The 27,034-nt window shown below is 43.8% G+C and overlaps 2 protein-coding genes across 5 annotated transcripts in view; one reads left to right on the forward strand and one right to left on the reverse strand.

The window, feature by feature from the left end:
• Positions 1-840: 840 nt before the first annotated feature.
• On the forward strand, positions 841-7,726 carry ppp4r2b (protein phosphatase 4, regulatory subunit 2b). Its single transcript, XM_084036880.1, has 9 exons — positions 841-971; positions 1,678-1,759; positions 2,075-2,245; positions 4,136-4,229; positions 4,311-4,348; positions 4,457-4,531; positions 4,657-4,797; positions 4,889-5,187; positions 6,164-7,726. The coding sequence occupies exons 1-9, from the start codon at positions 938-940 to the stop codon at positions 6,532-6,534; spliced, it is 1,305 nt and encodes a 434-aa protein (XP_083893006.1). The 5' UTR covers positions 841-937; the 3' UTR covers positions 6,535-7,726.
• An 11,599-nt stretch (positions 7,727-19,325) lies between these two features.
• Positions 19,326-27,034, reverse strand: part of pdzrn3b (PDZ domain containing RING finger 3b) — an 89,255-nt gene continuing 81,546 nt past the window's right edge. For all 4 annotated transcript variants that reach the window (XM_084037632.1, XM_084037631.1, XM_084037634.1 and 1 more), the window contains 7 exons: positions 25,522-25,775; positions 24,552-24,636; positions 22,775-22,873; positions 22,568-22,630; positions 22,317-22,418; positions 22,023-22,139; positions 19,326-21,728 (listed from right to left, as the gene is read on the reverse strand). In XM_084037632.1, the coding sequence (XP_083893758.1) occupies positions 20,220-21,728; positions 22,023-22,139; positions 22,317-22,418; positions 22,568-22,630; positions 22,775-22,873; positions 24,552-24,636; positions 25,522-25,775 (2,229 nt within the window). In that variant the 3' untranslated portion in view covers positions 19,326-20,219. The remainder of the gene's footprint in view (positions 21,729-22,022; positions 22,140-22,316; positions 22,419-22,567; positions 22,631-22,774; positions 22,874-24,551; positions 24,637-25,521; positions 25,776-27,034) is intronic.

The raw sequence follows: 27,034 nt of genomic DNA on the forward strand, positions 1-27,034 counted from the left end.
TATTTACTTTTGTGTTTGATACTTAATGTGAAATTACAAAGTTGTTTTGAAACGGGACTTCAAATGAACTTAGCACTGATGTGTGCTTCACCAGTGGTTAGAGGTAGCAATACACAATATTTTCTATTTGAGCAAAAAAAAAAAAAAAAAAAAATATATATATATATATATATATATATATTTTTTTTTAAATATATATATACAGTATATATAATAAATTGGGAGCCTCTCAATTATGTGCCTTAATGGTTTCAAACAAATCATTTAAACCCAGTTGATATTTCATTTCCTGAATCCATGTGAGAAAATTAGTCAAATCAAGCTCTTAGCAATACAAAACAAGTATACTAGCTGTAATTGTTGTAAGCTGTAAATTAAAAACAAGGAGTTAAATAATAAAAAATGATGATACAAAATTGATGATTTTCTAAACCTGCGGACAAAACTAAACAAACGACGCCGTTCTAAAGAGGGAATTATGGAGCAATGGATTAAATGGGATTTCCACAAACCCCATGAGTTTGAGTGTTTTGATTTGTGTGTAAATCACATGCTCAGGTAGGCAGATAGCGAACACACAATCGTGTATCGATAGACCAAATGCATCTCTCTTATCTAGTAGCTACATAAAAACAACTGTATTTTTTTTACAATGACTTGTATTCGTATTTCCCTTCAAATCAATGCGTTGCTGGTTTGTCATTGACGTTATTGTTGTTATAATTAAGTATTAGTTTAACTTTATTCTATGGGCCATTATTCCACACTGTTGCTCTTCCCGGTGCGGCGGCGTATCTGTTGCTGAACAGGCAGTGACCTCACGGCGCCATATTAAAATGCTCCCTCCTCTTTGCCTGTGAGATCGTAGCTTAGTTAGCAGCAGCTATCCGCCAGTCTGCTTTTTACACCCACAAGACTGACAGAGGGCGACGGCGTGATGGAAATTGACTCGCTTCAAGAGGCGCTGAGAGGTCACTTCAGTTTATTTCGATCGTTTTTTGTTTATTGAGAACACGCGAGAACAATAGTTTCGCAATTGTTATCATTTTCCAAAAAACAAACGGGCTGTAGCTCACAAGCTAACGTCGCTAGCTCGCTGCTACTCATGACTCGCTAACAGCACAAGCGGCTTCACGGAAATGGTTAGCTGTCTGTCACAGAAGAAAGCTAGATATAACGTGGTGCTTTGCTTTATCCATACTTCCGAGCCCATACGTGTTTGACGTCAACGTTTGATATAACTTACTGACGGATATTCTCGGCTGCGATGAAATAGCCGGCCAGTGTCACCGGCTATTGGCAGACCGCCGTTTGCCGGCTACGCGTTTGCGGCTAACTTAGCATGTTAGCCAGTGCGCTAAACTTCGGCTAGTTGTGGCTAGCAAGCGACCTAGCTTGATAGATAGCACCCACTAGCCCGCTACGTTATGTAAATAGCTAACGTTCATTGGACAATGTGATCGTCTTCAGCCAAAGTGTCGCCAGAGACCGACTGACAACCTTCGTTTAGTTGATTAAATGCAGCTAGCCAAAACACCAAAGCTTTATAGCCTAGTAATAAAAACGGAAGGTAAAGCTAACGTTAGGTTAAATCAAAGCCTGTCCATCTCTCATCTAGTAGCTAGTACATAACGTAATGTCGGTGTTTGTTCACCCCGTGGTTTGCTTTCTCCACAGATTTTGACAAGAAAGCAAAGACTGAGGCATCTCCTCTTCTGGAACAGTTTCTATGTCATATTGCCAAGACCGGAGAGACCATGTAAGTGAACATAGCAGACAGATACATTCTCCCCTTCCTAATTAGTCATTCCTAATTACTACAAAACACGTTTTATACTATAACTATTCATAACCTTTTATAGATGTGTGGTTCAGAAATGTCGCTGTAACTGTACGTTACTGTATGTTTGTTCTTTGTAATTATTGTGCGCACTGAACATAAGGTAACATGTTGTCTATTCAACTGCCAATAGTAGGCTTTTGTCCAATGTTTTTATTGGACAAAAGCCTACTATTTTGATGTGTTATGCCATATAAGAATAAGGATTTTATTCTGCTTACCATTTTCCTCTAGGGTTCAATGGTCTCAATTTAAGAACTACTTCCTATTTAAATTGGAGATGGTGATGGATGACTTTCGAGCCTCGGCGCCTGAGCAAAGAGGTCCTGCAAATCCCAACGTTGAGTCAATTCCATTTGAGGATATGAAGGAGAGAATCCTGAAGATTGTGAAGGGTTACAATGGGTAGGTGACCAGCTATCGTAGTGCATATCTGTGAGACTAATTGTGGCATGCTGACTGTATGGATGGAGAAGCCAGATATAGCATCAGTCCAGCTCGCCTTATTTGCTCCACAGATATCTGTAGTTTACAACACGATTATGGAGTTCTTCATCCTGTGTTATGACTGTAAAATGGCACAGTGTTTACACTAGCATACGTTTTTATGGCTTAACGACATGTCCCAATTTGTATGACAGTGTCTACCTCCATTAAATAATGATGAATGCGAGAATATGGATTTATCCACAATCACTTCCAATTTACTTGAATACACTATCAGTGTTTCCCACACAGAGGCTTTACTTGGGCTGGGCCCAAGTATATTAACTGCTGACCAAGTAAAAAAAAAAAAGAGACATATTTTATTTGTAGTTAATTCAGACAGATTGATTTATTTACATACATCTGTCCGAGATAACGACGCAACTTGTGACATCTGTGATGAATGAACTAGTCTACGAGCACACACAAAGGGAGTATAATGAAATTAATGTCTGACCAGTGCCCCTTCTGTCACCATAGACGTTGTATGGGACTGTCGTAAAAGTGCAATACAACCCATTTCAATCTTCAATAACTTTGTTGTTTTTCGACACAAGAATCTCAAGCCATTGCCATTACACAGAGCATTTTACACCTGAGAGTTTGTTTAAAAAAAAAAAAAGAAAGCATGTCAAGGTTATCAATGACTTAGTTCCTGAATTATGCACATTTCAAGGTATTCTTTTTCAGTAGCTTTCTCATTTGTGTGTTTGTGGGGTGGAGTGCTTTGCTGTGCTTTGCTGTGCTTTGCGCCCGTTATATTTTCCTGCCTTTTAATCCTTTGCCAATCACATCCCTGATATTAGCAGAAACAAGATGATTCACCTTAACATCATGCAAGAACACCGTTTCTGCTTTACATGAAGACATTTCCACCATAAATTTATGCATAAAATGTCATACCAGCTACTGCCACAAGTATATTTAGAACCTCTGGGAAATACCGACTATACCAACCTAATTTTCTTGTGTCCGTTTGTGAGTGTCTGATTTCTTAGTGTGACATTTATGTCCTACATAGTGTCCTCCAAAATTCCCACAGTAGAACCGCTTTACTGCAATGCAATCCTTCAGCGGTGATGCATAATAATGATGATTCATCATACGTGAGACAAATCTCATTTACTTAAGCTGTAACAATTTACTAATACATTTTTCTCATGCAATGATTATGACGTAACACTCGATAAGACCTGATTGTGAATGTGCTCAGGTTCGTTTTGGTATAGCATAGCAATAGAATTGCCATTTACCCACATTCAGTAAGACTAAATATAATTTGGATCCAGCCCAACACAGGTTTCTAGTCTAGGTTACTAGGAAATAAGCGTGCCACTGACAACTTCTACGTCAGACACTACCTGGAAAAGTATGTGTAAAATGATCCCAAATGGTTGCAAAGCTCGGATTTGCAACTTGTTTTACATGAGAGTAAACTGAATATCTTTGAGAATATCTCTGGTGTTTGTTGAGCAAAACAAAACAAGTGAAGAGTAGCCTTATATAAACGCAATAAAACAAGGAAATAATCATCACAGTAATTTGTCATGAAAGTAAGTTAGTATCCTTTGTAAACAGTCATAATTGATATAACATAAAGTATTCAAAACACAATTATTTGAATACTTTCCTTCAATGTGTATTTAGAATTTTACCTTTCCGGTTCCTGATATTCCTGAGTATTTGCCAAACTGACCAAATAAAAGGATGAAACGAAATGTTAAGGCACATTTGTATAGAAGACCATCTAAGTAACAGTTCCTTTTTGCCGTATATTGAATCAATTGCTTTTATTTCTCTCAATTTTAGAATTCCGTTTACGATCCAGCGCTTATGTGAGCTGCTCACAGAACCCAAGAGGAACTACACAGGGACAGATAAGTTTCTTCGGGGGGTGGAGAAGGTATGTCTCCAGCAGCGTGGCTGTTTTTAACCTGCTGCTGTCGCCTGTTTTACTCATTTGGGAATTCTTGTTTCCTTCTAGAATGTAATGGTGGTAAGCTGTGTCCACCCAACCTCAGAGTAAGTATCGTACAAGTGAAACACTTTTTAGAATAAACTCAATAACTCCAGATGAGGTTTTGTGGATTCTATTTTAAGAGTTTTGTTTTACTTTACTTGCTTGTACAGGAAAAATGGATGCAGTGCTGTCAACAGAATGAATGGAGTGATGCTTCCTGGCAACACGTCTGCTTTTACAGAGAGGTTGGTTTGGGGACAGACTTAGTCCTTGATATCAAAATTCACATTAAACAAACCAGAGAATATTTCTCATTATTAAGTATTTTTTTTCATTCCTTAATTTTTTCCTTTTCGGTGGCTTTTATTAGGAAAGTGAACGGTCCTGGAACTCCTCGGCCGCTGAACCGACCAAAGTTGTCTCTGGCCAACTCACTAGCGGCTAATGGCCTGCCAGACAGCACAGACAATAAAGACCTTGAAACAGAGCAAGAAGATGAGAAAAGCTCCAGGTATGTTGCACCAGCTAGAATGCACCAAAACATGTTCAGCATAAACCCAGTGAAATCCAATTTCATCTCCTGATTCTCCTTTGTTTGCCAGTGAGGTTTCAGCGTCGGAAGGCTCTCTTGGGAGCTCGGTGAAGAACAAGCACCCAGAAGACGAAGAAGAGGACATGGAAGCCGAGCAGCAGGAAGTGAAGAGACTTAAGTTCAGCAAAGACGAGGACGATGATGACGATGAGGATGAAGATGATGAGCAGGAGGCAGACACACTGAGGCCTTTACATGCCACCTGCCTTTCAAAAGAGGCAGAAGCCATGGTCCAAGAGGACGAGGAGAAGGTCGGGTACAGCAAGGAGAGTGAAGCCTCCAGCAGTGCAGCTGCTTCTGAGGACCAAGGTAGGGTGTTTGTTGTTTTTTAGAATACTATGTGTGTCATTGGGTAGTTAGTTTGTATGTGATGTTAAATCTACACTTCCTTCAAAATGATAACCTGCAGTTTGACTAGCTATATTTGTCTGCATGTTATACTCGGTTGCCAGTTTAAGGTGAGAGGATAACGCACCTCAGCTGTAAGTGCGTGATACTGACAGTTGTTATCATCCCATTTCTTCAATGACGGTAGTCTAAATAACAAAAACGCCTCTCTGTTGATGTCAATTCAACAATAGCACAAAAATTCATCCTCCAAGTGTATCATAAAGTTGATTCAACACATCTCTAAAACAGTTTTAACACTGTTGCTTTAGACTGAAACTCAGATGTGCATATTTAGATTTCTAATTATTTCCCCAGTTCGTAAATATTCATCAAAACTTTCTCATGGGAGAACTGCCGAAGGCGCTGGTGCTTGAACGACATTTCTTGACCTTGTTTGCAGCGAGTTGCAAGTATAATGCGATGCGTCCTCAGTGTGCCAGGAAGTGTGTTAATGATGACAGTTCATGACCAGCTGGGCTGAAAATGTTATTTTATTTACATGATAGTTAACTGTTAAGTCACTGCTGACTGTAGACATGTGGTCTGTTCTTTTTATGAATTGAATGATGCCATATCATTTTGGTGAGACTCAAAGTTGTCAGTTGGAACATTTTCCATGAGCAATTTCTTTCAAATGAACTTTGCAACCACTATATTGTCATGTGGAACCAGGTTGTGCAAAGAATTTCTGTTCTGATAGCCAGGTTAATATCATATTAAAACATAATGTGGTCCATCTGCATTCCATGTTATTATTAAGAGGCACTCGGAGCTTGCTGCCTTACAAGTCAAGCAAACCAACCATTTATTCGTATTAAGATGTCTGGAAAGATTTTGGTAATTTCAGTCTAAAATGTACACTGTGGTGTTTTTAATAATGCCTTTTTCACCACAGAACCAACGAGCAGCACGCCAGCCGAGGGGTGTGCAGGCTCAGGTCCAGAGGCTGAGCAGGCGGAGCGGGAGGTGCCATGCGGCTCCCAGGAGGAGGGCAGTGACATGGATCAGACGGAGCAGCAGGCACCTGCAGGCGTACTGGAGAGCCCCGAGACCAGCAGGGACAGCGAAGAGAGCAACAGTGACCCAGTCAGCAGCAGCAGTAGCAGCAGTGGTAGCAGCTGTAGCATAGAAGAGAGCGCAGAAGCGGCCACAGAAGATATAGCACTCGCCCCCTCCAGCAGTACGATTGAACCTCCTACAGAGGGCGCCATGGAAAGTGCCACCTTGAACACTGGGACCACTGAGGAGCCAATGGAGCAGGACTAGACTGAAGGCCCCCCTGCAGCCACGTGTGGCCATAAACCAGCTTGTCCTTGAATCCAGCTTGACTGTCACTGGGAATGAGGATAACTGCACCTCGTACACAAGACGGATGCCCGATTCCGCTTTTGGACACTCCTCCAAAATGGCTACCTGGCATTGATGTGGGCATACAAATACATTTTCATTTGAAGTTTTTCTTTCTTTTTAACTGGAATATTTTTATTGATCTTCTTATCGTCTGTTTTTAAGTTGACCCTAAAAGGGGGTTGGTTTCAGCAGCCTTGAGTTTCTTGGCTGGATCCTTGCTTCTTTTTTTTGTGTGTGTTCAATGGGGTCGTTCGGATGCTGGCGTGGTCTGGTTGTTTTCTTCTACCAAGCATTCTTACCGTTTGGACAATGTGACAGGATTGGTAGTCTGCATTTTGTAGGCTTTTAAGCTCCGTATACCACACTACCAGGGTCACACCAGAGCCATACCAGCCCCTGATTATTTATGAAATTTGTCAAGATATGAGTTAACCATCATTTCTGTTCCTGACTGAACTCAGTCAGCAATGACCTAAACGTTACACCCCACCACCACTATTTGGTTACTCAATCATATTCCACCAGGCTGTTGAGAGCATGCATTGTTTTAAAATGTATTTCTCCATCCCTATGAGATGGAAGACTTCTTTTTTCCCCCCTATTGTGTCCTTATTATATTATTTTAACCATATTTGTTTGGCAATGATACACTACCAGTCCAACTAACAATACAATGACATGCTACCTTGTTGAGGCGTCTTCTGTAAAATGATATATTTTGGATGCATAATACCACCATAATTTATATGATCAATTCAATTAGTTATTTTGGAGTATGTTTTTTTTTTTTGTCTGCCAGTTGTAGTTTAAAAAACCAGCTGTAAGTACAAAGATGACTTCTGCTTTCTTTGTATCGTGATGTCACCATGTTGTTTCACCAACCAATATCCAGAGCAGTTTCTGGTTCCAGTTCTACACCTGTTTCTGCAGCTGTACTTTTTGATATTTAGAATTTTAAATTTCTGTAAAGTAGATTTTTGTAGATTGTAATACAGTATGTGTTCACTGCCTTTGTGAAACCATATATAATTGTATAATTTCTGTGTATGCTCTGAATGCTTTTGCTTTCAGTGCGGTATTCAGAAACAGCAATAAATGTTAACATTTTTATGCGTGGTGGCCTTGCTTACTTTTAACTCGTTTTTATTCCATTTTGTGCTGTGTGCGTTACAGGTGCAGTGTGCGCTGCTCAAAAGAATCAAGGGAACTCTTAAATCTCACATCAGATCTTGTTGAACTAATTATTCAAGTTGAAAGTCAAAGTAGAAAATTGAAACCACAGGCTGATCCAACTTGTGTGATGAAATCAGGGCAACGCGTAATGCGTCTCAGTAGTGTGTATGGCTGGGTGGATGTATTGCTTGGGGCCCAAAAGATATCTTAGCTGCAGGGGATAACATTTTACAAGGGTAAATACACCAGCCTGGTCGTCGTCACGTCCACAATGAGGAAAAACTGCAAAAAAATAAATAAAATTAAAGTGAAAATGAAAGGAAACACACTGCAGGGCTATTTCTTTTAAGTGTGGCAGCATCACTTTTCTTTGCATGCCAGTTGTTGTCAGAATTATTCAGAAATCTGTGTATAAAACTGTTTATTGTCAGGGTCCTATCAATTGGCTGTTAGCCGATATGCATAATTATAACGGGGATAGCTGCAGTGAGTAGAGTGAAGCCTTTGATCAAACGTCAGTAAAATAACTATGAAATTATTCTGCTTCCTCGTTTCCTTTCTGACCCCCACGGAGCCCCCTGGTGGACCCCTGGGGGCCTCTGGACGATGCTTAAAACCCACCGGGTTGTCCTATGTAGTTATACTTCAGTTTCATGCTTCACCATCTTCCCCCCGGAGCAGAACTTTTAATGGATCTGTGGTCAGCAGCAGTGCATACCAAATCAAACTAATTGTCTTGAGTCGTCATGTTAAGGGGAAGCGCACGTGTTGGACACACTTGGTGACGCTGACTGGATTAAAAATGAGAAATGCACCAAGTCTTAAAGTCATTCCAACACAGGAGTCGCTCCTTCAGTCGGTGGAGAGATTTGAGCATATTAAGTGGTTTTGATGGGATTGAAAGTTCACAGACGGAGCAGCGTGTGCACCAGCGGTCGTGTCCTCTCAGACGGGGGCAATCTCCGTGTCATCCAATAGAGGGTACTGTTTAGTTTCTGAGCTGGACCAAACACGCTTAGCCTGCCCTGAAATCAGAATGCACATGGAGTCCTCCTGCTGCTGGTGAAGCCAGACAGTGACACATTCAGCATGCCTCCTCCTCCGCTGCCTGCTGAAAAGGCACAGACATCATGACCTCCCTCAGCTCTGTCCAGTGTTTCCCCCGTGTGACGAACCCTCACTCGGTGCACAGTGAGAGCCCGCTTTGCCTGTGAATGAATATGAGTTGACACAACCATCTTCTTCTGTATTGTCCAAATGCCAGCTGGAGGGTTATTTTCTCCTGCCCGCTTGGTTGAACCATGACATATTCATCACGACTTCAGATCACCTCCCACGTGTGTAATTTCTCACAGTGAAAACTAGTCGTGTCATATTTCAAAAGAAAATTAACAAGGTGAGATTTGTCTCTGCATTGCCTAATACGTCTGAGAGTGTTCTGTTTGAATTTCAGGTACAAGCAGGTCCAGGATCAGGTGTGTGTGTGTGTGTGTGTGTGTGTGGGGGGGGGGGGGGGGTTGCATTATTTGGCATACAGCAGGGTCAAACATTCTGAACCACTCTGACAAAATGGCAAAACCCCAGCAGTGGGTGGGACGCAGTTCAGTGTGTTGGCGGACGAGGAGTCTGAGAATGAAACATGTATTTCCCCCCCGACTTCAAAAATACCAAGTGTGCCTAAAAATGGAGGCAGCATGGGAGTCTCCACCACAGGACGCCTCCAGTCCAGACAGACTTCACAAGCACCGCTTACCAAAGTGGGGCCAGTGAGAAATACTATAATGTTCTGAAAGGGTCGGTGGCCAAAGAGGTAGAGATTGAATTCTCCTCCCGCCTGGGCTCCGGTGGGTTTGAGGAGTGGGGTTTTTAATGTGGCTCGGTGTGGGGGCGGCATGCTTGGCGGGGCCCCCGACCTCAGGTGGACGCTGTTTGAATTTCCCATCGGCTGTCAGAATGGCATCATTGCACAGAAAGAGAAACAGCGAATTGGAAGACTTGCTTTGATTTAGCTGCTCTATTTGTGTCATCGCCTATCAGCGTTCCTCCTCAGATCGGCTTCGGGTCCCCGTAAAATGATGCCAAGATGGGAAATTCAGAGACACCACACATTAGATTAAGTGTACAGTTGTTTGGCAATAAACTGCTGTCTGTCAGCGGGAGCTGGGAAATCAGGCCAGTGTGAAAAGATCTGTATGCAAAGGAGTGAGTGTGAGTTTGACTCCGTCAGAACCTCTCCACCTTGTGTTTGTGTGTTTTTGCCACAGTTTTCTATATTTCTGATGAAACAAAATTGAAATTTCATTCATGTTAACACACTAAAATATCGAAATAAAAAACATTACCAGTATTCATTTCTGTTGTGGCCTTTCTGCGAGTCTACTACGCCCTAATGAAGTACACTAATTGACTTCCTCGCCATGTTGGCAGCACAGGGGCCTGTCTGCTCTCCCCCAGCCACTCTGTCTAATGGCACTGAAGGGTCTTGTTTATATCAGCCTCCGTGCTTTTAGAGACCATTTTCACAGATGCGACCTGCTCTTTGCACGGGGCTGTAAAAAGTGTGAATGGGAGTCTAATAAAGGTGCAATTACAGCCGTTGAGTGTGTATGTTCCAGGTTTGTACGTGTACATCCTGCAGCTCAGGAGGTGGGCTGCTCCGATGCTTTATGATGATGATAATGGATTGTTGAGGCACACGGCCGAGTCTCCGTCTGAGCCGCTGCTGTCTGTCCGAGCAAACCGTGACATATAGACACCTCTCAGGTCGGTGGTTCAAGTGTGTCAGACAGTCAGTAAATAAGAAAGTTACTCGGCCGGATAATTGAACTCTTGACACTAAATACAATTAGCATTTTTTTAATTTATATATTAGCCCCCTCAAAAGCAGCTAAATGAAATGGGCTCTTTTGAGAGGGACACTTAAGCTGTATTGATTTGACTTTCAGGTGGAAGTACATCAAGTTGAAATGTAGCTTGTGAGAACGTGGCCACGGAACGCTGAGAAGCAGAGCTGCCGAAGGAAGCCAGGAAAAAAAACGTGAGGCCCGTCCATTCACAGCAACAACAGAGCCTTTGTCACATTTAGAGCTGTTGTGTACTAAATCAATAGGCAGGAAATAAGAGTTACTCACCGAGCCTGTCACACGGGGGTCTAGAGACCAGCATTTTATGTGCACGGGACTTGAATTACTAGTGATACGTCATGGCACATACATTATAAATGAACAGGCGAGATGGACATAGTAGATATTAAAAGGCTGACATCTAAATCGTAGGAATCAAGTGTTCCTAAATATGTGAATTTCAACCTTACCTCATGCTCTCTAGGGATATTCCTAATTGCTAATGGTCAATAAAAGCCCCACTAAACTACACATAAAAGCCCCACTAAACTTTCCGGCTCACATATATGCACACTGTCCTTTAATAGAGTGCTTATATACTGTACCAATCATTTTCTAAAGGGAAAAAAATCATTGATGTTTTTTTGATAAGCAGACTAGAGTTTGAGCACATGTTTCTTTCAGCAACTAAAAATGATGTCTCAGTGAAGTCTTTCAATTACGGCTGGTATCACGCTGAGAGTCTAATTCCTCACCCCAGTGGTTCTCAAAGTGGAGCCCTTGGCGGGGATCCTTTGAAAACGAGGAGCGGTTTAATTTTACCATCACTTAATGTAGCAATTACATCGTTAGCACTTAGAAACTCTCAGGAGGTGCAGACTGAGAGTCGAACGCCGATATAATCCTCAGATTCGCAATAATCGTTTGACATGGTCGGATGAATCATCTGGAGTCTTAAAAGTTGTCGGCCCTTGTGAAGAAGTGAAAATACCCAACAGCAAAATTTAGTTTTGGCAAAGGCCAAATTACTACATGCAAGGCTGCGTTCGCACCAGATCAGACGGTGTGGTGAAAACACCAGTCCTCTCATTTATTCCAGGCTTAGAGTGTTTCGGCTGGGCGGGCAGTGGGGATGCCAAAATAACGTGGTGGCCTGCGGCATGAAAGTTGAAACGTACAGTGTTCCACACTTTTCCCTTTTAGTAAAGGCTGAAGCTACTCCTACAATATATGTCCTGCTGTGTGTAATGGGTAAGATGAGCCAGAAAAGGGTGCTGGCTTTCATACTACAAAATGAAACTGGATGCAGGACAGGTATTTTTGCTACATTTGACATACAATGCATTGGGACATACTAAATCACATTCCTACATAGTCAGTAGTATGGTAGTATGGGTATTGTAACACAGAGAGAATCAACTTTTGGAGAAATACAACCCGATGTCAGCAGTGGCCAATTACATAAGTGTCAGTGTGTTAAAGGGTTAAAAAAATATGCCCAACACTCTTAAAGAACACTAATACATATGTTGTGTCTTCTTTTATTAATCTCGTACATAAATAGACATGTAAAAACAAGTCGAGTTATGCAGGCTGTTCTCATTCAATGATAAGAAATGCACTAGAACCCATTTAATGGATTTCTATGTAATCCCTGTAATCAGGAGCCAGGACAGGTGACAAGAGCAACAAACCCCACATAGGGAGGTGGATGGTGGATCTAAAAACACCAGACTTTCACTCAGGAGACCACTGTCTGTGTCCCGTGTGAAACCGGAAGTAAACATTGAATACATGCATTAATAACGGCACTTCTGTAGTTATTTTAGCCCAAACCACGATCTATTCCTGAACCCGAAGAGGCTTCTCCTGTTCACAGAACTTCACAGAACTCAAGGAGCCTCTTGGATGAGAGGCGAAACATCTCCAGAAACCTAAAGCTCTAAACGATTATCATGACCTGGCCGGCTGAGGAACCGTCACAGACTCTCTAACTGTGATGTGGGGAGCAGGACTTCTTTCATCTGCTAATCCTTTTTCATGGGATATGACTGGCCTTTTTAGTGACACCTACTTGTCCAGCGTGGTGCCGGTCACCACCGGAGCAGCTTTCCCACGAGAGATGCCAGGAAGATCAAGTGGCTGTTACAAACAACAGGCAGGTCTGCTAGTTAATGGACTCTGTGTTGCATCATAGCCACAGCAATGTCTATCATCTTTAGAAGATAGATATTCAAAGTTTTTCTCAGACAGTGAAAAGCTCTGTTGGTTCACAGCTCGCAGAGCTTCCTATTGATCAGAGCACATTGTCTGTGTAGAAATCTCCAATCTGCTTTTCTAGTCTCATGCAGTCCGCCTGTGGTGACAGTGCTGTATTTAACACTTAATGAGGCTGGTGTTATTAAGCGCTGCCCTCTGCAGAGTCTCTTTGAACATGAGCACTGATACTCTGCACGCTGCTGAGGTAAATCCTTTGGATCCAGTGGGAAATGTGGTAGCAAAGAAGAATGACAGCACGTCTTTCCCCCTTTCCCCCTTCCCTTCTCTCCTTCCTTGCCCAGTTGCCGCCATCCTGCTGACTGAAGCCTATAATTTGGAATGTGTATAATGGATAAATTAGCTGTCAACAATAAATCTGCAGAGAGGGAGCCACAGAGGTTCATGCGATCTGACCCAGGAAACTGCGCTGTGAGAATAGTTGAGCCGAGAGGGACGAGCCAGGGGAGGACGGACCGCCGTGAGTTACGGCTCCGCTGGGCCATAAACAAAACACAAGCAAAGGGCCCTTTGAAGCCAACAACCAGACCATGCAAGGGTCAAATACGTCGCTAGAGACATTTATGTGTCTTTGCTATTCAAAGAGTTGGTTTGCATTTTGTATTCTTCCGGTGGAGAAAGAATAGAAGAATATGAGACAAAAAATGCTAAATTCCACTTGAGGAAACTACATTTTTACAGTACGGTGTGCAGAATATTTCCAAAAAGATAGCCCACAGGCCCCACAAAATGTTCAAATCCGGCTTTCTTCTTTGACGTTTAAGTCCAAGTCACCGCACTGCACACACTAGGACCATGTGGAAACAGCCCCTGCTCCCCCTCCCTAATTGGGAAAAGTCAATCAAATCTGTGTGGGTGGTGTAACACTCTGGAAGATGTAGACTAGAATACACGTGTTACAATAAATATAATTCAGGGAGGGGAATTTAGGTTATGTAATACAGGCAGCATTAGGACATGAATTTAATTTAAAAGTGAATGCTTTCTTTCTCTCCAGTCAGTATTCAGGTACAGGGGTGACTTCAGCCCTGTCAGATACAAGGCTGTCCCGAGAATCACTGGTCCTGCCCGATGCAGAGGCCAGTCTCCAGGGTAGAGAGGGTCACTGCAGTCATCCTGCCAGAGGCTGAGCATAGGAACAAGCAAGAGCATAAGTAGCTGCACGGGGAAAAGCACAAGGGTCATCATGGGGGGACAGGATCATAAGCAGGAATATCAGCAACGGTGATGTCATCTCTAGTCCATCCCAGGGTTTGGTGGCGGGAACTGCTCAAGTGGAGGAGAGGGAGGTCTGGCACCTCCATCACATCTGTGAGGCTCAGCCACCTGAGGCACACAGGTCTATTTCCTCATCCTCTTCCTGGTCATCAGGGGGGAGTGGAGGATCGATGCACTCAGTGCCGCGGGTTCAAAGGCCTAATTAATCCTTTTAGACCAAGTAAATACCTGAACTAACTGTGGATACTTCATTGCAGCAGGTGCATCACAAGCACCTTTTAAGGTGTCAGCAAGTCGCTTTTATTCACAGGAAGTTGCAATTTATCAAAAAACAAAAAAACAAAACAAAAACAAAAAACACTTTAATACTGTAATATTCCTGTTGTGAGCAGTGCTGATTTAATAAAAGCTATAAACACCATGTGGGTGTCTGTATTGTTGTAGTTTCTTTTGCATGACTTATTTATTTGGAGAGAAAATCAGGACATTAGAATATCTTGAACTATTAAATGTCATTTTTGGGGGCATAATTGTGAAATAAATTCACTCAAGTGTCTTCGTGCTCCAGAGTTTTGAGGATGTAACTTCTTTCCTCAAGCACATTTAGAAGAAAACTAATACTGACATTAATTTAGCTGACGCTTTTATCCAAACTCACCTCCATGAAATGCATTCAACTTTGTGGATACAATCCAAACGTTGCAATAATCATAAAAAGTACATCAACTTCAGCTTATTATGCTGAACTGTGCTACATTTAGCTACAATGAGGGACAGATAAATATATTTTGTATTATATTATTTTATGGTCCAAGGTGCATTCAAAGTAGATGAGTTTAATTCTGGATGAAGTGTGAGTTTCTGCTGTCCTGATGCCAATGGGGAGCTCCCGGAGCCAGCAATACTAATAATACTAAGTCATTTCATATTTATACATCTATTTATAGCAGTTTTTTACAACACGGTTACAAAGTGATTTTCATGGAAAAAAAACAGCACATAAATCTAAAAACAATAAAAAAACAATATAATAAAATGCAAGTGAAACAGTCTGGTCTGTATTTGGCTTTTGGTATTGACTATACTTTAGTATGACTTTTAGTGACAGACTTTTTTCAAGATATCCTACTATGACTTTTAACGACATTAGATTAAAAAAAAAAAAGTTTTCAGCATAATATATGATCTTTTTACGGCGTATTATATATGACCTTTTTATGATTTAATAGACTGTGTTGAGCATATCGTTGAGGTCGGAGCAGAAGCAGGTTCGACGTTGGAAGAGAGTTTATTAGTGAACATAAACGGGCTTTGAGGCAGGCAGCTGCAGGCACCAAGTCACCAAGTCACCGTCCGCAGAGACCGGCGAGGGACTCGGGAACAGGCTGCAGGCAACATCTGAGCACAGCGAGGAAAAACACGCATCAACTCCCGAAGGTCCAAAACACGCGAGAACAAGACTGGAGAAATACACCTGGGACAATGCTCAAAGCACTACGGAAGAGACGGACTGATCTGTGAGGAGAGTCGTCAGAGGACCAGGGTCTTTATGGAGAGGCTGATTGGTGAGTGGAGACAGGTGCGCCCATGGGTGCGCCCCGTTACGGCAGCGGAGGGATTTAGCCACGCCTCCTGTCACTCACCGTGGAGCAGCAGGGAGGAACAGGTTACAGGTAACACGCTAGGGCTTCATTTGAAACATACTATAGAATCAAATCTAAACATGAATATTTTAGTGAAATCAACAAACAAGAAAACATTTGCTTACTGACTGAACATGACAGCAAAATGAATACCCACAAAGACATTTAAAGGGGAAGAACACCCTTTCTTCTTGAAGGTTCTGAGCAGGCGGAAAACTCACTCAAACAGTTTTGAAGTGTGAAGCCAATGTGGAAGTGCCTTAAACCTGAATTCTCTCTACTGGCCACCAGGAGGCGACTCCTCTGGTTAGAGTTAGCCTTCCCACTTTATTTATTATCTCAGTAAACATTGTAAACATTGGTTTAGGATCTCAATTACTAGATGAAAGTCTTTTTCAATACATGATGTTCATTTAGTAAATTGCGGTCCCATATAGAGTATAATAGAAGATAAAGCAGGGTGCTACCACGGCCTCCTCGCTACCACGGCTTTGCTACAGCACTACCATGCTATACCATGCCACCATGCTACCATGCTACAAATGCAATTCCCTACTAAGATGCCTTAAACATTCAGAGTTAATTCATTTTCTCATGATCAGTCATGCATGTTAAGATCAGAATAATTGCTCTTAATACAAATACCCACTTAGTGAATTTGGGGGAATAACACCAAATCATGAGTGAAAATATGTACATGCTTCCAATTAGTAATGCGAGCTGGATTTTTTTGGGATTGCCTCAAGGTAGAAAGTATATTTCCATTTTCCTTGCTGAGTTTCAGTTTTACATCAGCATCATTCTTCCGCGAGCAGCCTTACGTTTTATTGTGAATATCACATTTTTTAGAACAAAACCTCTTTAAATATTTAGAGTTCAGAGACTACAACGCCAAGGACACGCCTCCACATGTCAGTCAGATCGAGTGAATGTGTGGTTCAGCAATGATTTCTGTTTATCCAGCAGCTTATTCTCTTTAATCCCAGATGTGCTAACACAGTCTCAACGCCTGCTGAACTTGCTGGAGCTGTGTGGTGCCTCCGAGGTTGAAAATAAAAAGTGGATATTATTATTTAGGTCACTCGACAAGTGTTTTTATTTATTAATTTTTTTTTACCACAAATGGTTTTGAACGGAGTTCCTTGGTCATCTGTTAAAGTGAACACAACAGTCTTGTAAATGCGGCGAGGGTTAATGTCTGGGCTTGTCGAGCCCTTCGGTGCTCCTCGGGTACGACAGTAAAACAGCATCTGAATCAGCAGAGGAGCCGCCTCCTTATCAGTTAATGGATGAGTACACTGGAATGTGGGCCTGTTCTCCGCGCTGACATTTGAACTGATGAGTTCTGTTCTCCGACCCAAACGCAGGAACATGGAAACGGGTACGGAGACGGACGCTCTCATGATTTATATGTATGAAGATATCAAGATCAATCAAGATAATAAAAACACATAGGGGTAGCGAAGCCACGTATGTGATCGACTAATCTACCAGCCTCCTGTGGTGGTGGCGTTGGGGGGGGGGACCCAGAATTGATTGCTAGAGCTTTTTGTTTGCCGTGCATGTCATATTGTTATCTCCCATTAAAGGAGTGTGTACAGAGACTCGTACCCAGACATTAATCACAGGCCTTACATTTGGTCAGCCTTAAGGAGGGGGTAATCAATTATACTGGACCAGACACGGAGGAAGAGACTGAGCTTGCCACCCGGGCTGCTCACATTATCATAATCATCCACCTTACGTGATGCTGAATTAAAAGTGGAGACAAGGGATGAATGCATGAGGAGGTCTGACACATCATGCAAACTGAAGAGTACATTGGATTTCAGAAAAAATATTCAAATACATAAGAAGAACGAGGGAGAGGCATTTTGTGTTGAGCTGAAAGCTAGAATGTGACTTGCCATGAACGTGAGATGTGTTTCCTCAGACAATATGTTGACAGCTAAGCTGATGATAAACAACCCTGATTGATGATAATAAATCCTAAACTTTAAAGAGCCACCGTCAAAGTCTAGTTATGGGTAGGGCTACTAATGTCTTATCATGTACTAGGACAGTCTGAGCAAATAACTCTTAATAATCAAATGACTTTTTAAAAATATTGTACCAGGCATGGGAAGTGTACTGTAGGATTCACAGGGATTTATTATTGATTGATTATTCAACCTCCGCTGCTTCAATTTTGACCATTCTTGCAATTCCTCATATTTTCTTTATAGTATTGTGTTCAATATAAAGCAGCCCTAATTGATTGTTCAGAACAAGCCGTTAACACAACATTGATATTAAATATTATTGCCTTCTAAAGTTGCTAACATGCAAACAACTGCCTATTCACACTTCCATCAGACACAGAGCAACATTAGCATTCATTCGGAGTTGCAAGTCCAAAATTCACTCTTCTTTTAGCTCAGCTTTGGTCTCAACCAACTGTCGAAAGTCAAATGACCCATTGTTAATAGAGAAATATTGATAGGAGCAGATTTGAGCAAAATTAAGCCTTAATTGAAGCATGGCATTATGATTAGAGTGACTCTTATACTGACTTTGGATGAACAAACACACTCAATTCATTTTCATGTTGCCCTAATTGTTTTGCCTAAAAGACTAGATGCATTGATGGAGCAGAGATGACAAAAGTAGTGCATCAGCAGAGTCTGAGCTGCCGTTGTGCTCAGTAATGAGGCTCTGAGCGGCTAATTGAAGGATCATATGGGACTAAGGGTACATGGTCCCTCTAACAGATGGTGGGAGTCTTGAGTCAGATAAATAAACCATTAGCCCAGCAAGGAGATATCGCCATGCCAGGGAGCCCCACGCCAGCATCACGGACAACTTGGTTCCAACATAAAACAAAACGTTCCGTTGTGAACCGATGAGCCGTATTGTAAAAGCAATAAAAGCTGATGGAGGGCAGCCACTACTGTAAAACCCCATGTGAGGGAAAATAACAAGAGAAAAACGAAAGTTGTTAGCCTTCAACCGTCAGATCTGGACAGCAGGGATCTCTGCTGATTAGATTGTTTTATGTTAATGCCAGTCTGACTTGCCGTCGCCCTACTTGGGCTCCGACTAGAAACACAGACACAGCCAACAGACTTCCCTTTGCCTCAGGATTCCTGCGATCGCTACAACAAGCTGGCACATTTACATAAACTGATTGTGTGATCCCATTAAGAATGCATGTCCCGTATTTAAAAATGTATTAGACAAGAGAACAAGGCGGGACTTTTATTACCCAGTGTTAAACTCTACAACAGTACTGTTGAACAAGCACCAGAGGGAGAAACGAATGGAGTTGGATTGGAAGTGGATCCAACCCCGTGTCAATATTTCAACGAGGCGTTCTTGCGGGTATTCTGTGACAGGAACTACCCTTAGATGGATTATTGGACTCTCCACACTCAATACAGCTCTATTAAACTGGATTGGGTTTTTACCTGATGAGAAATCTTACTGTGTAAATCCTCACCTGTTCTTAGGCCACATTTCTGGGTGATCCAACGACTCTTACAAATGACAAATTCCAACAACATTTGAAAGCTCATCATATATAAAACAATAATTTATTATTTCTCTCATTTTACAAGACATCAAATTGTGTGGCTAACTAAGGATTTGTTACGCTGTTATTCTGTCCAATACATGAAATCCTAAGAAAGCAAAAGCGACTATAATGTAATGCTTTAACAAACACAAGACAGTTCGATTCAAATGTGAGAAACATCTTTGTCTACAGATACGTACGTACACAATGATAAATCACATTATGATGTCATAGCACATGACATTACGTGACGGATGGTACATCGCTGGTGGTAGTAACTTTGGGAAATCAGCACCATTAGAGAGACATTACAACAACAATAACAAAGGGGGATTTGTTACAAAAATTGTATTTTTTAAATTTACAAAAGTCCTTTTGAAAAGGATAATGTGTTCTATCTTGGAGGAAAATAGCATTGTTTCCATAAAAGCATTAAGTATGCATAACAGTAAAATACTGATAAGAGATATATAGTACGAACAAAATAATGTAAAATACTGTAAATGCTGGCTGTTTATGTATGGCACGCGGTCTTTACACACTTTCAAAAAAACCTTCCAAAAATGTCTCATATTGTGTGTTTGTTTCCAAAATTATTCAAAAGAGCAAGCACAAAAGGTAGAAAATGTTATTGAAAGAATTTGAAAAAAAAAAAAAAAAAGTTTCCAAAATCATCTTCGTAGCCATGTCCCATTCACGCCAAGTCCAACCGTCATTACAAAGACCTTCCCTTCACCGCGGAGGTGGAAAACGTTGGTCCAGAAAAGGCTTTGCTTATTTCCTATTTACAAAATGTTGCCACATTGAACGAGGCAGGAATCTCTACCCCAACTGGTAGTGTCCTATGTACAGTCCACCACGCTCCAGTCCGTCCCCCTGAACTCAGAGCAGGACTTAGACTGTGGTCACAGACAGGAGTGAGTTGTAAACCCTTGTGCCGTCTGGTGACTTGGTACCGTGGGTCAGCAGTTCCTGGATGGTCATCCAGTTGTCAAATATTTTCTTATTCCTCTTTTTCATCATCTTTTTGTGGCTGAGTTCGATGATGTTGGGCTCCTTCTTGTCCTCCGGGCCCACCTGCTCCTTCAGACAATCGGCTCGGCTCTGCTTCATGAACTCTCGGCGCTGCCTCTGCTCTTTGGCGCGGACGGCGTGCTGCTTCCTCTCCTCCTTGCTCCAGTAGCGGCCCATCTTCAGCTCGCTGATGGTGTCGTCGTCGGTGGTCATGCCGCTGCGCTCCTCGTGGATGCGCAGGGCGCGCTCCCTCAGCAGCTTGTCGCGGACGGGCCGCTTGGTGATGTAGCGCGTGCCGTCGCTGCGGATCTTCACCTTCCACTCCATCTTAGGGTCCAGGTCGTTGGGGCTATTGGGGTCCCGGCACATGCTGACCAGACTCATCTGGCTCTGGGCGTACTCCACGGCGGACTTCTGCTGGATCAGCTGCATGTAGCTCTGGTAGTGCTGGGCGTGGGCGGGGATGTGGGCGTGCTTGTATGGGGAATGTGGCTGGGACAAGCTCCGCCCCGACTTACTGGACTCTCCCAACTTCCTCTCCTTGCTCTCCGCCTGCAGGGCTCCATCCGGATCCTTGGAGGAGCCTCTGCTCCGGCTGGGGGTGGAGGCTTCCTGGACGGGGGACAGGAGTGGTTTGGGGTTCCTAGTGGAGCCGGACGCCCCGGCCGGACCCTGATTCTCCGCCCCTCGACGGAGCGAGTTGTCCGGAGACAGCTCCAACGTGAGAGGGGTGCTGCGGCAGCTCTCGCCGGTGTTGTAAGCGCTGGAGCTGTCTTTGTCGGATTTCTCCGGCAGCTCCGTGATGTCCGAGAGCTCGTGGCGGCGTGCGTCGCTGCTGGTGTTGTAGTTGCGGAAGCCGCTGTTGTGGAGCATCCAGGACTCGCGGCACTGCTCCCGCAGCTGCTGCATCTTGTGGGCACGCACGATGTTCAGGCACTCCAGCTCGATGGTGCGCAGCTCCTCGTTGAGCATCTCCAGTTCCTTGTCCACGCCCTCCTGGTCCTGACCGCCCGCCCCCCCGCCCTGGTAATAGAGACCCTGGGCTCCGCTGTTCCTCATCTGGCACTTCAACTCCAGGAGTTCCCTGAAGCGCTCGCACTCGTCCACCGGGATGCCCAGGAAGTCGGCGTCGGCGTAGTCGGCGGAGATGAAGGACTCGCCGCCAAAGGGCAGGTCGGCGCTGCCGAGCGTGTCCTGGCTGTAGGTGAGCTTCCTGCAGCTGCTCAGCGTGTTGGAGGCCGTGGTCTGGTCGTCGCCGAGGTTCTCCTGCTCCGAGCTCTCGTCGTTCCGCGTGCTCTCGTCCGTGCGGCCGACGCCGCTGTCCTTCTCGTGGTGGTTGGACAGCAGCGTGGCCGTGTCTGTGGTGCCGCCGTCTTCTTCATGCTTCTTCTGGAGAATCAGACAGAATGGCAAGAAAGTCAGAAAAAGATATCATCAGAGCTTAATCCAAAACAAATACTACTTCATTTACACCTACTTAGGAAACCTTTTCACTTAAAATGAATCTATAACAAAGGTGTGATTTCTTGCAAAAAAAGTCTCTAGAGGTCTCTAAAGTACAGCTGTTCCCCTCGGAAGAATTGGCTCAGCCGAAATAATCGGTAGACGAACATATGTGTTGGAGCAGATTGATTGTGCTAGTTTGCCTCTACACGCTGTGCATGTGTGTGTGTGTGTGTGTACCTGCTGCAGCATGCTGGCAGTGAACTGCATGGCCTGATGGTGCTGCTGCTCCAGCATGTCCATGTGGAGGTCATCCAGGAAGTCGTTCCTGTCATCATCCATCCAGCCCTCGTCCAGCTGAGATGAGACGCCTCATTAGATGCAAATATTCTACTCACATCGATCAAACTCTGCTATTGAAAGGCCTACTCGTGTTGGTTGGCTTGGCATGTGAAGGACATTACATTTGGTTCCAAAAGTGAGCATATGAGGTTTTACCATGACATGCCTTGCCCTTAATGACATGCTAATTACCTGGATCTCTGGTCTGGCCACCAGCAGGGAGATGTTCTGGTTGCCCTCGCTGGTCAGCAGCGCTACGGCATCCTCACGGTTCTGGATCTCCACACCATTGATCTTGTGGGAGAAGAAGCAAATATTGCAATACCTGACCTTTCAAAATAAAATGACTAGAAATGTTGACATTCACACTTCATTTAACTCCAATTACAGGAGAACAAGTATTGAAGAATGAAGGATAAGTGCTGAGATTCCAGTGATCTCACCTGAATGATTTTGTCCCCTTCTCGAATCCTGCCGTCCCTTGCAGCGATGCTGTTTGGATCGATCTAAAGAGAAGAGAATAAACGATCAGACTAACTCTGTCCACTCTGCCACAGCCTTTCTGCATTAGAGTGAAGACGATCACAGTCCGAGCTGTCACTATTTACTAACCGCTGAAGTCGTTTGGAGAGCTGCCCTGCACCACATACCTCACTGATGTAGATCCCAGCCTCATCCTCATCGTCAGTCCTGTAACAGATCGTCAGGCCCAGCTTGTCATGGATGTTGGCTCGGTATAAATCCACTTCCTGGAAAGACACATGCACAAATTAATATCCCATACATTTGAAATGATTAGCTTTCCCCCCCCTCCCCCGAGATTGAGTAGAAAACGGTGGTGTATTTGCTCCTGTTTTTCTCGACGGGCTGAACATATTGACGAAGAAATGGGATCGCGGAGCAACGGCGAGCCATCAATCACGGTAATGAATCTTTCAGCTGGACGCAGGGAAGCCATCGGCTTCCTTAGAGGCCCGCTGACAGGATGAGAGACGATGCAGTGGACGGCAGACGGGCGGAGAGCCGTTTTTCACTTGTCAACACCTGTAATCTCACAGATACAGATAAAGATACCAGCGCCGCCGTTCTTTGAGGGCAGAGGACGCACTCTGCGAGTCGCACCTGAAGAATTTCTTCGAGGATTACTTTGACATTTTGGTAAACATGTAAAATGCTTTTTTGCCGAGAGTCGGTTGAGAAATGTAGTAATATGTAAGATCTAATGGCTTTCTATGGGTGTACAGTTGTTCTGCAGTGGGCTGAGATGTCCCGCTGCAGTGTCTCTGTAATATTTTTTTATAACTACCCATATTGCACACAGTAAATGACCTTTTCGGCATTTTTATATACTTTGCTATAAATTTAATACGATACTGTAATATGCCTACAGGGAGTTCATAGCCGATCATGCAGTGGAGTGAGTTCCAGGTTTATAGTGACCATATTATTCCCAAGTACATTTGCTTTTCTATACATTGATTTAGGAGTCTGTATAACTTTGGCTCACAGTAGCCATGCTGTAATTATTATTTATTCATACATTTATAACCTCTTTAGTGTTTATTGGTTTGTTTAAGTGTTGGTCCCCTGACTGTACCTGTTGTCAGTAGTAGAAGAGGCTGAGAACAACCTGCTGAGACTCAAAATCTTTCACTGAATTAGATAAAAAAACAAAACAAAATGCTTTATATGACAAACTAACTAGTTGTCACTACACAGATATATGCTGTCCTATTATTTCCCATCTATTTTTGTGCATATGAGATACATTATGATGTATAGCGAGTGACAAAACATGAAATGAAAGTCATCTGACACGGGAGCTGGATCGATCAGCTGTTCTTGTCTAAAGATGGAGAGTCACTCTGCGAGGACTCGGGTTAATCAGTCTGCTACCCATCTGCCTTTCAGCCGCCCAGAACGCCCCCTTTCTGCTCCCAGCTCCTCCTCATAGTGGATATTATTAATACCAAGCAGTAGGTGGCTGGGGTTTAATGGGAAGGGTTGTCGGGGTCGGCGGAGGTCACCGAAGCAGCACAACAGAGGCTTGATCACGGCCTCATCATGGCCCCATCCAGGCATTGTTAGCGCGCATCATCAGATTCATCACTGCAGACCTATTATCTGTGCCATCTAATTATCCGCCAGCCGAGGAAGACTTATTGGGCCTTGTCACTAAGAAGTAATGATGTCGCCGCCGTGCATCTGCTGGAACAAACCAGCAACTCGATTCCTGTCTGGCCTCCATCTCAGTGTCTGCACGGAGAGAGAGTGCCCATCAATAATCGGGATGCATCAGGGCTTGTGGTCGCGAGCAAGGCCATCGGAGTGGAGACACAGAGGCGACCCCGGGTCTACTTATGTAGCAAATGATGCGCGGCTGTCTGAGTGGAGATCTTCATAGAGGAAGATTGAAGGGACGTTCACCTCATATTCCAGCTCCTCACGCTCGATGTCCTGCTGAATGACCTCCAGGAAGTCGCTGGGGTCGAAGTATGCATGTGGTGGATGCCTGAGACAAGAAGAAGAGCGGAAGATAAACTGGAGGGGAGTAGCACGCACATTTAAACACACATTTAAAAAAAACAAAAAAAAGGAACAAGAAATCCTTTACAAATTTGTCGAACCGGATCTAATTTTGCCCAAGAGTTTAAAAAAGAAATGGGGAGAGATGAGGAAAAAAGAACTTGATGTAGGAATCACTCTGGAATCAGATATCCTGAAGCTACACCCGGAGGCGACGCACAAATTAACACACAGTGTTATTAATTTGACTCCGAAATCAATTAAAAGAATAACAATCATTCATTAAAGGGCAACTGCTGCTGACGCAGGGTGTGAAATGTAGCAAGACTCTCTGAGCCCCAGGGCCTAACACACACACACACACACACACACACACACACACACACACACACACACACACGTTGAGCCGGGTTCAACTGTTTTGCCGGGGCCCTCTGAATAAGCACCTTCTCAAGGTCTCATTTAAATGAATGTGGGGGCTTTTTCCTTCATACATGGCTGTTGTCTGTCTGAACTCAACCTTACACTTCACTGATCTCCACTCCTGTTTCTGTAAACAGATATCTGCATATGAATCAGAGGTTTTTTTTAGACAATCAGACGGGATTTTGTTATCTGAGGCGTTCAGAAGTCAAGCAAACCAGGTGTGTGAGCTTTAGGCCGTTGTGGAGCCACAGGATTTGGAAACCTAATCATGAATTTACATAAAAGAATTGTCCCTTCTGACACGGGAGCCCTAAATAAACATTCTCATTGACTATAACATACATATGTAATATGGGTATTTATGTATGTAGGGAAATTAATGTATGTGACCACATGTTCATACGCTGATGATTCTCTCTCTTTCGTCAGCTGAGTCAGCACTTACTCCTCCGGAAGCAGGTACTCCTCCAGCTCCGTCATGGGCGGTGAAGACGGAGACAGCTTTGTAAGGGCCATGATGTGCTGGAGGGTGATGTCGGTCTGGGTGCTGATGTCTGACACCTGGTTGTCACCAGCCGGACCGATCGCTTTGGGGTGCGGGGCTCGGCGCAGGACCTGGACCATGATGGGCTCCTTGGCGGTGCGGAAGGCCTCCACCGCCTGGTCGTGGGTGGCCTTGGAGAGGTCCTTGCCATTTACCTGGAAGAAGACACAGAGGGAATCGAATCAGCAACATTCGTTTGGGATTCTGTATGGCTTGCTAATGGAGAAGCAACAGGGTTTTTTCCCCTCCTCCCATTCTATAATACTGAAGATGATGCTCATTATTCCACACTGATGTAATCAGTATCCGCGATGATTAAGGCCGCACATGAAGCGCCGCGCCCACGCAAACTCAGCAGCGACGTTCTGTCGGGAGGAATGACTCATTACTGCCTCGGCTTGTTTTACAGGGTCACAGTTGGACCGAGTAGAATAAGACCTTAATTAGGATGGGTCTGTCTTTAATTAATCGAGGTCATTAGCTGCGGCTGCATGGAGGAGCCCTCATTTAACCAAGTCGTTTCTCAGCGAAGGATAAATTTGACCTGCCGTCAGAGACAGTGGAGTGCGTGCCGCGCGTTAAACCTGAGATTCATTCGAGCAAAAGGCTGCGGCGCTTCGCAGAGGAGGCTAATTAAGAAGCGTTGAGCCACTTAAGGCCCCGTGTGTGTTGATGGAAGATGAGCGCTCTTAATGGATTGTGTCACCGGATTCAATGAGACTTAACGTTAAATAAAACAGACTTAAGTCACGCGGATACAATTGGGATTTTGCTTCGACCCAAACGCCACTGTAGATCCACCACAGCATCAACTGTGGGAGATAAAACCTAAAGCAAGCATTAACCCAGTGAACTTTAGAGCTGAAGTCGCCTGCAGCCTCCTGCATGCATATTGCATGCTGGGTCATCCCACTGGCCCCGCAGATCTTATCAGGGTTTACCCGGCGCTGCTGTTCCACTTTCAATCACCAGATCATACGGACTTTGTTGGTTTGTGATTTCTGGATGTGTCAAAAGCTTTGATAGGATCTCAGCCTGGGGCTCTTCTCATTTCACAGACTCAAGGCACACACACACACACACACACACACACACACACACACACATACACACACACACATACACACACACACACACACACACACACACACACACACACACACACACACACACACACACACACACACACTCAATGCTGCCTTCAAACCAAGTTACTTATTTAGAGTTGCAGGTCATAAATCTTTAGCGTTCCTTCTCACTCCTGACATCTAACATACATGCAAGTCCATGTTTGAGGATTAATTTTCTGATAAACACGTGGCTGGTTGGTGTGCCCGCCTTCCGGCTAACGTCGTCTCATTCAAATTCATGGCACACTTTGCACACTTAACTGTGCTGCTGCACATAAGGAGCA

Source organism: Eutrigla gurnardus (genome assembly GCF_963514095.1).
Source record: "Eutrigla gurnardus genome assembly, chromosome: 2".
Classification (NCBI taxonomy): Eukaryota; Metazoa; Chordata; class Actinopteri; order Perciformes; family Triglidae; genus Eutrigla; species Eutrigla gurnardus.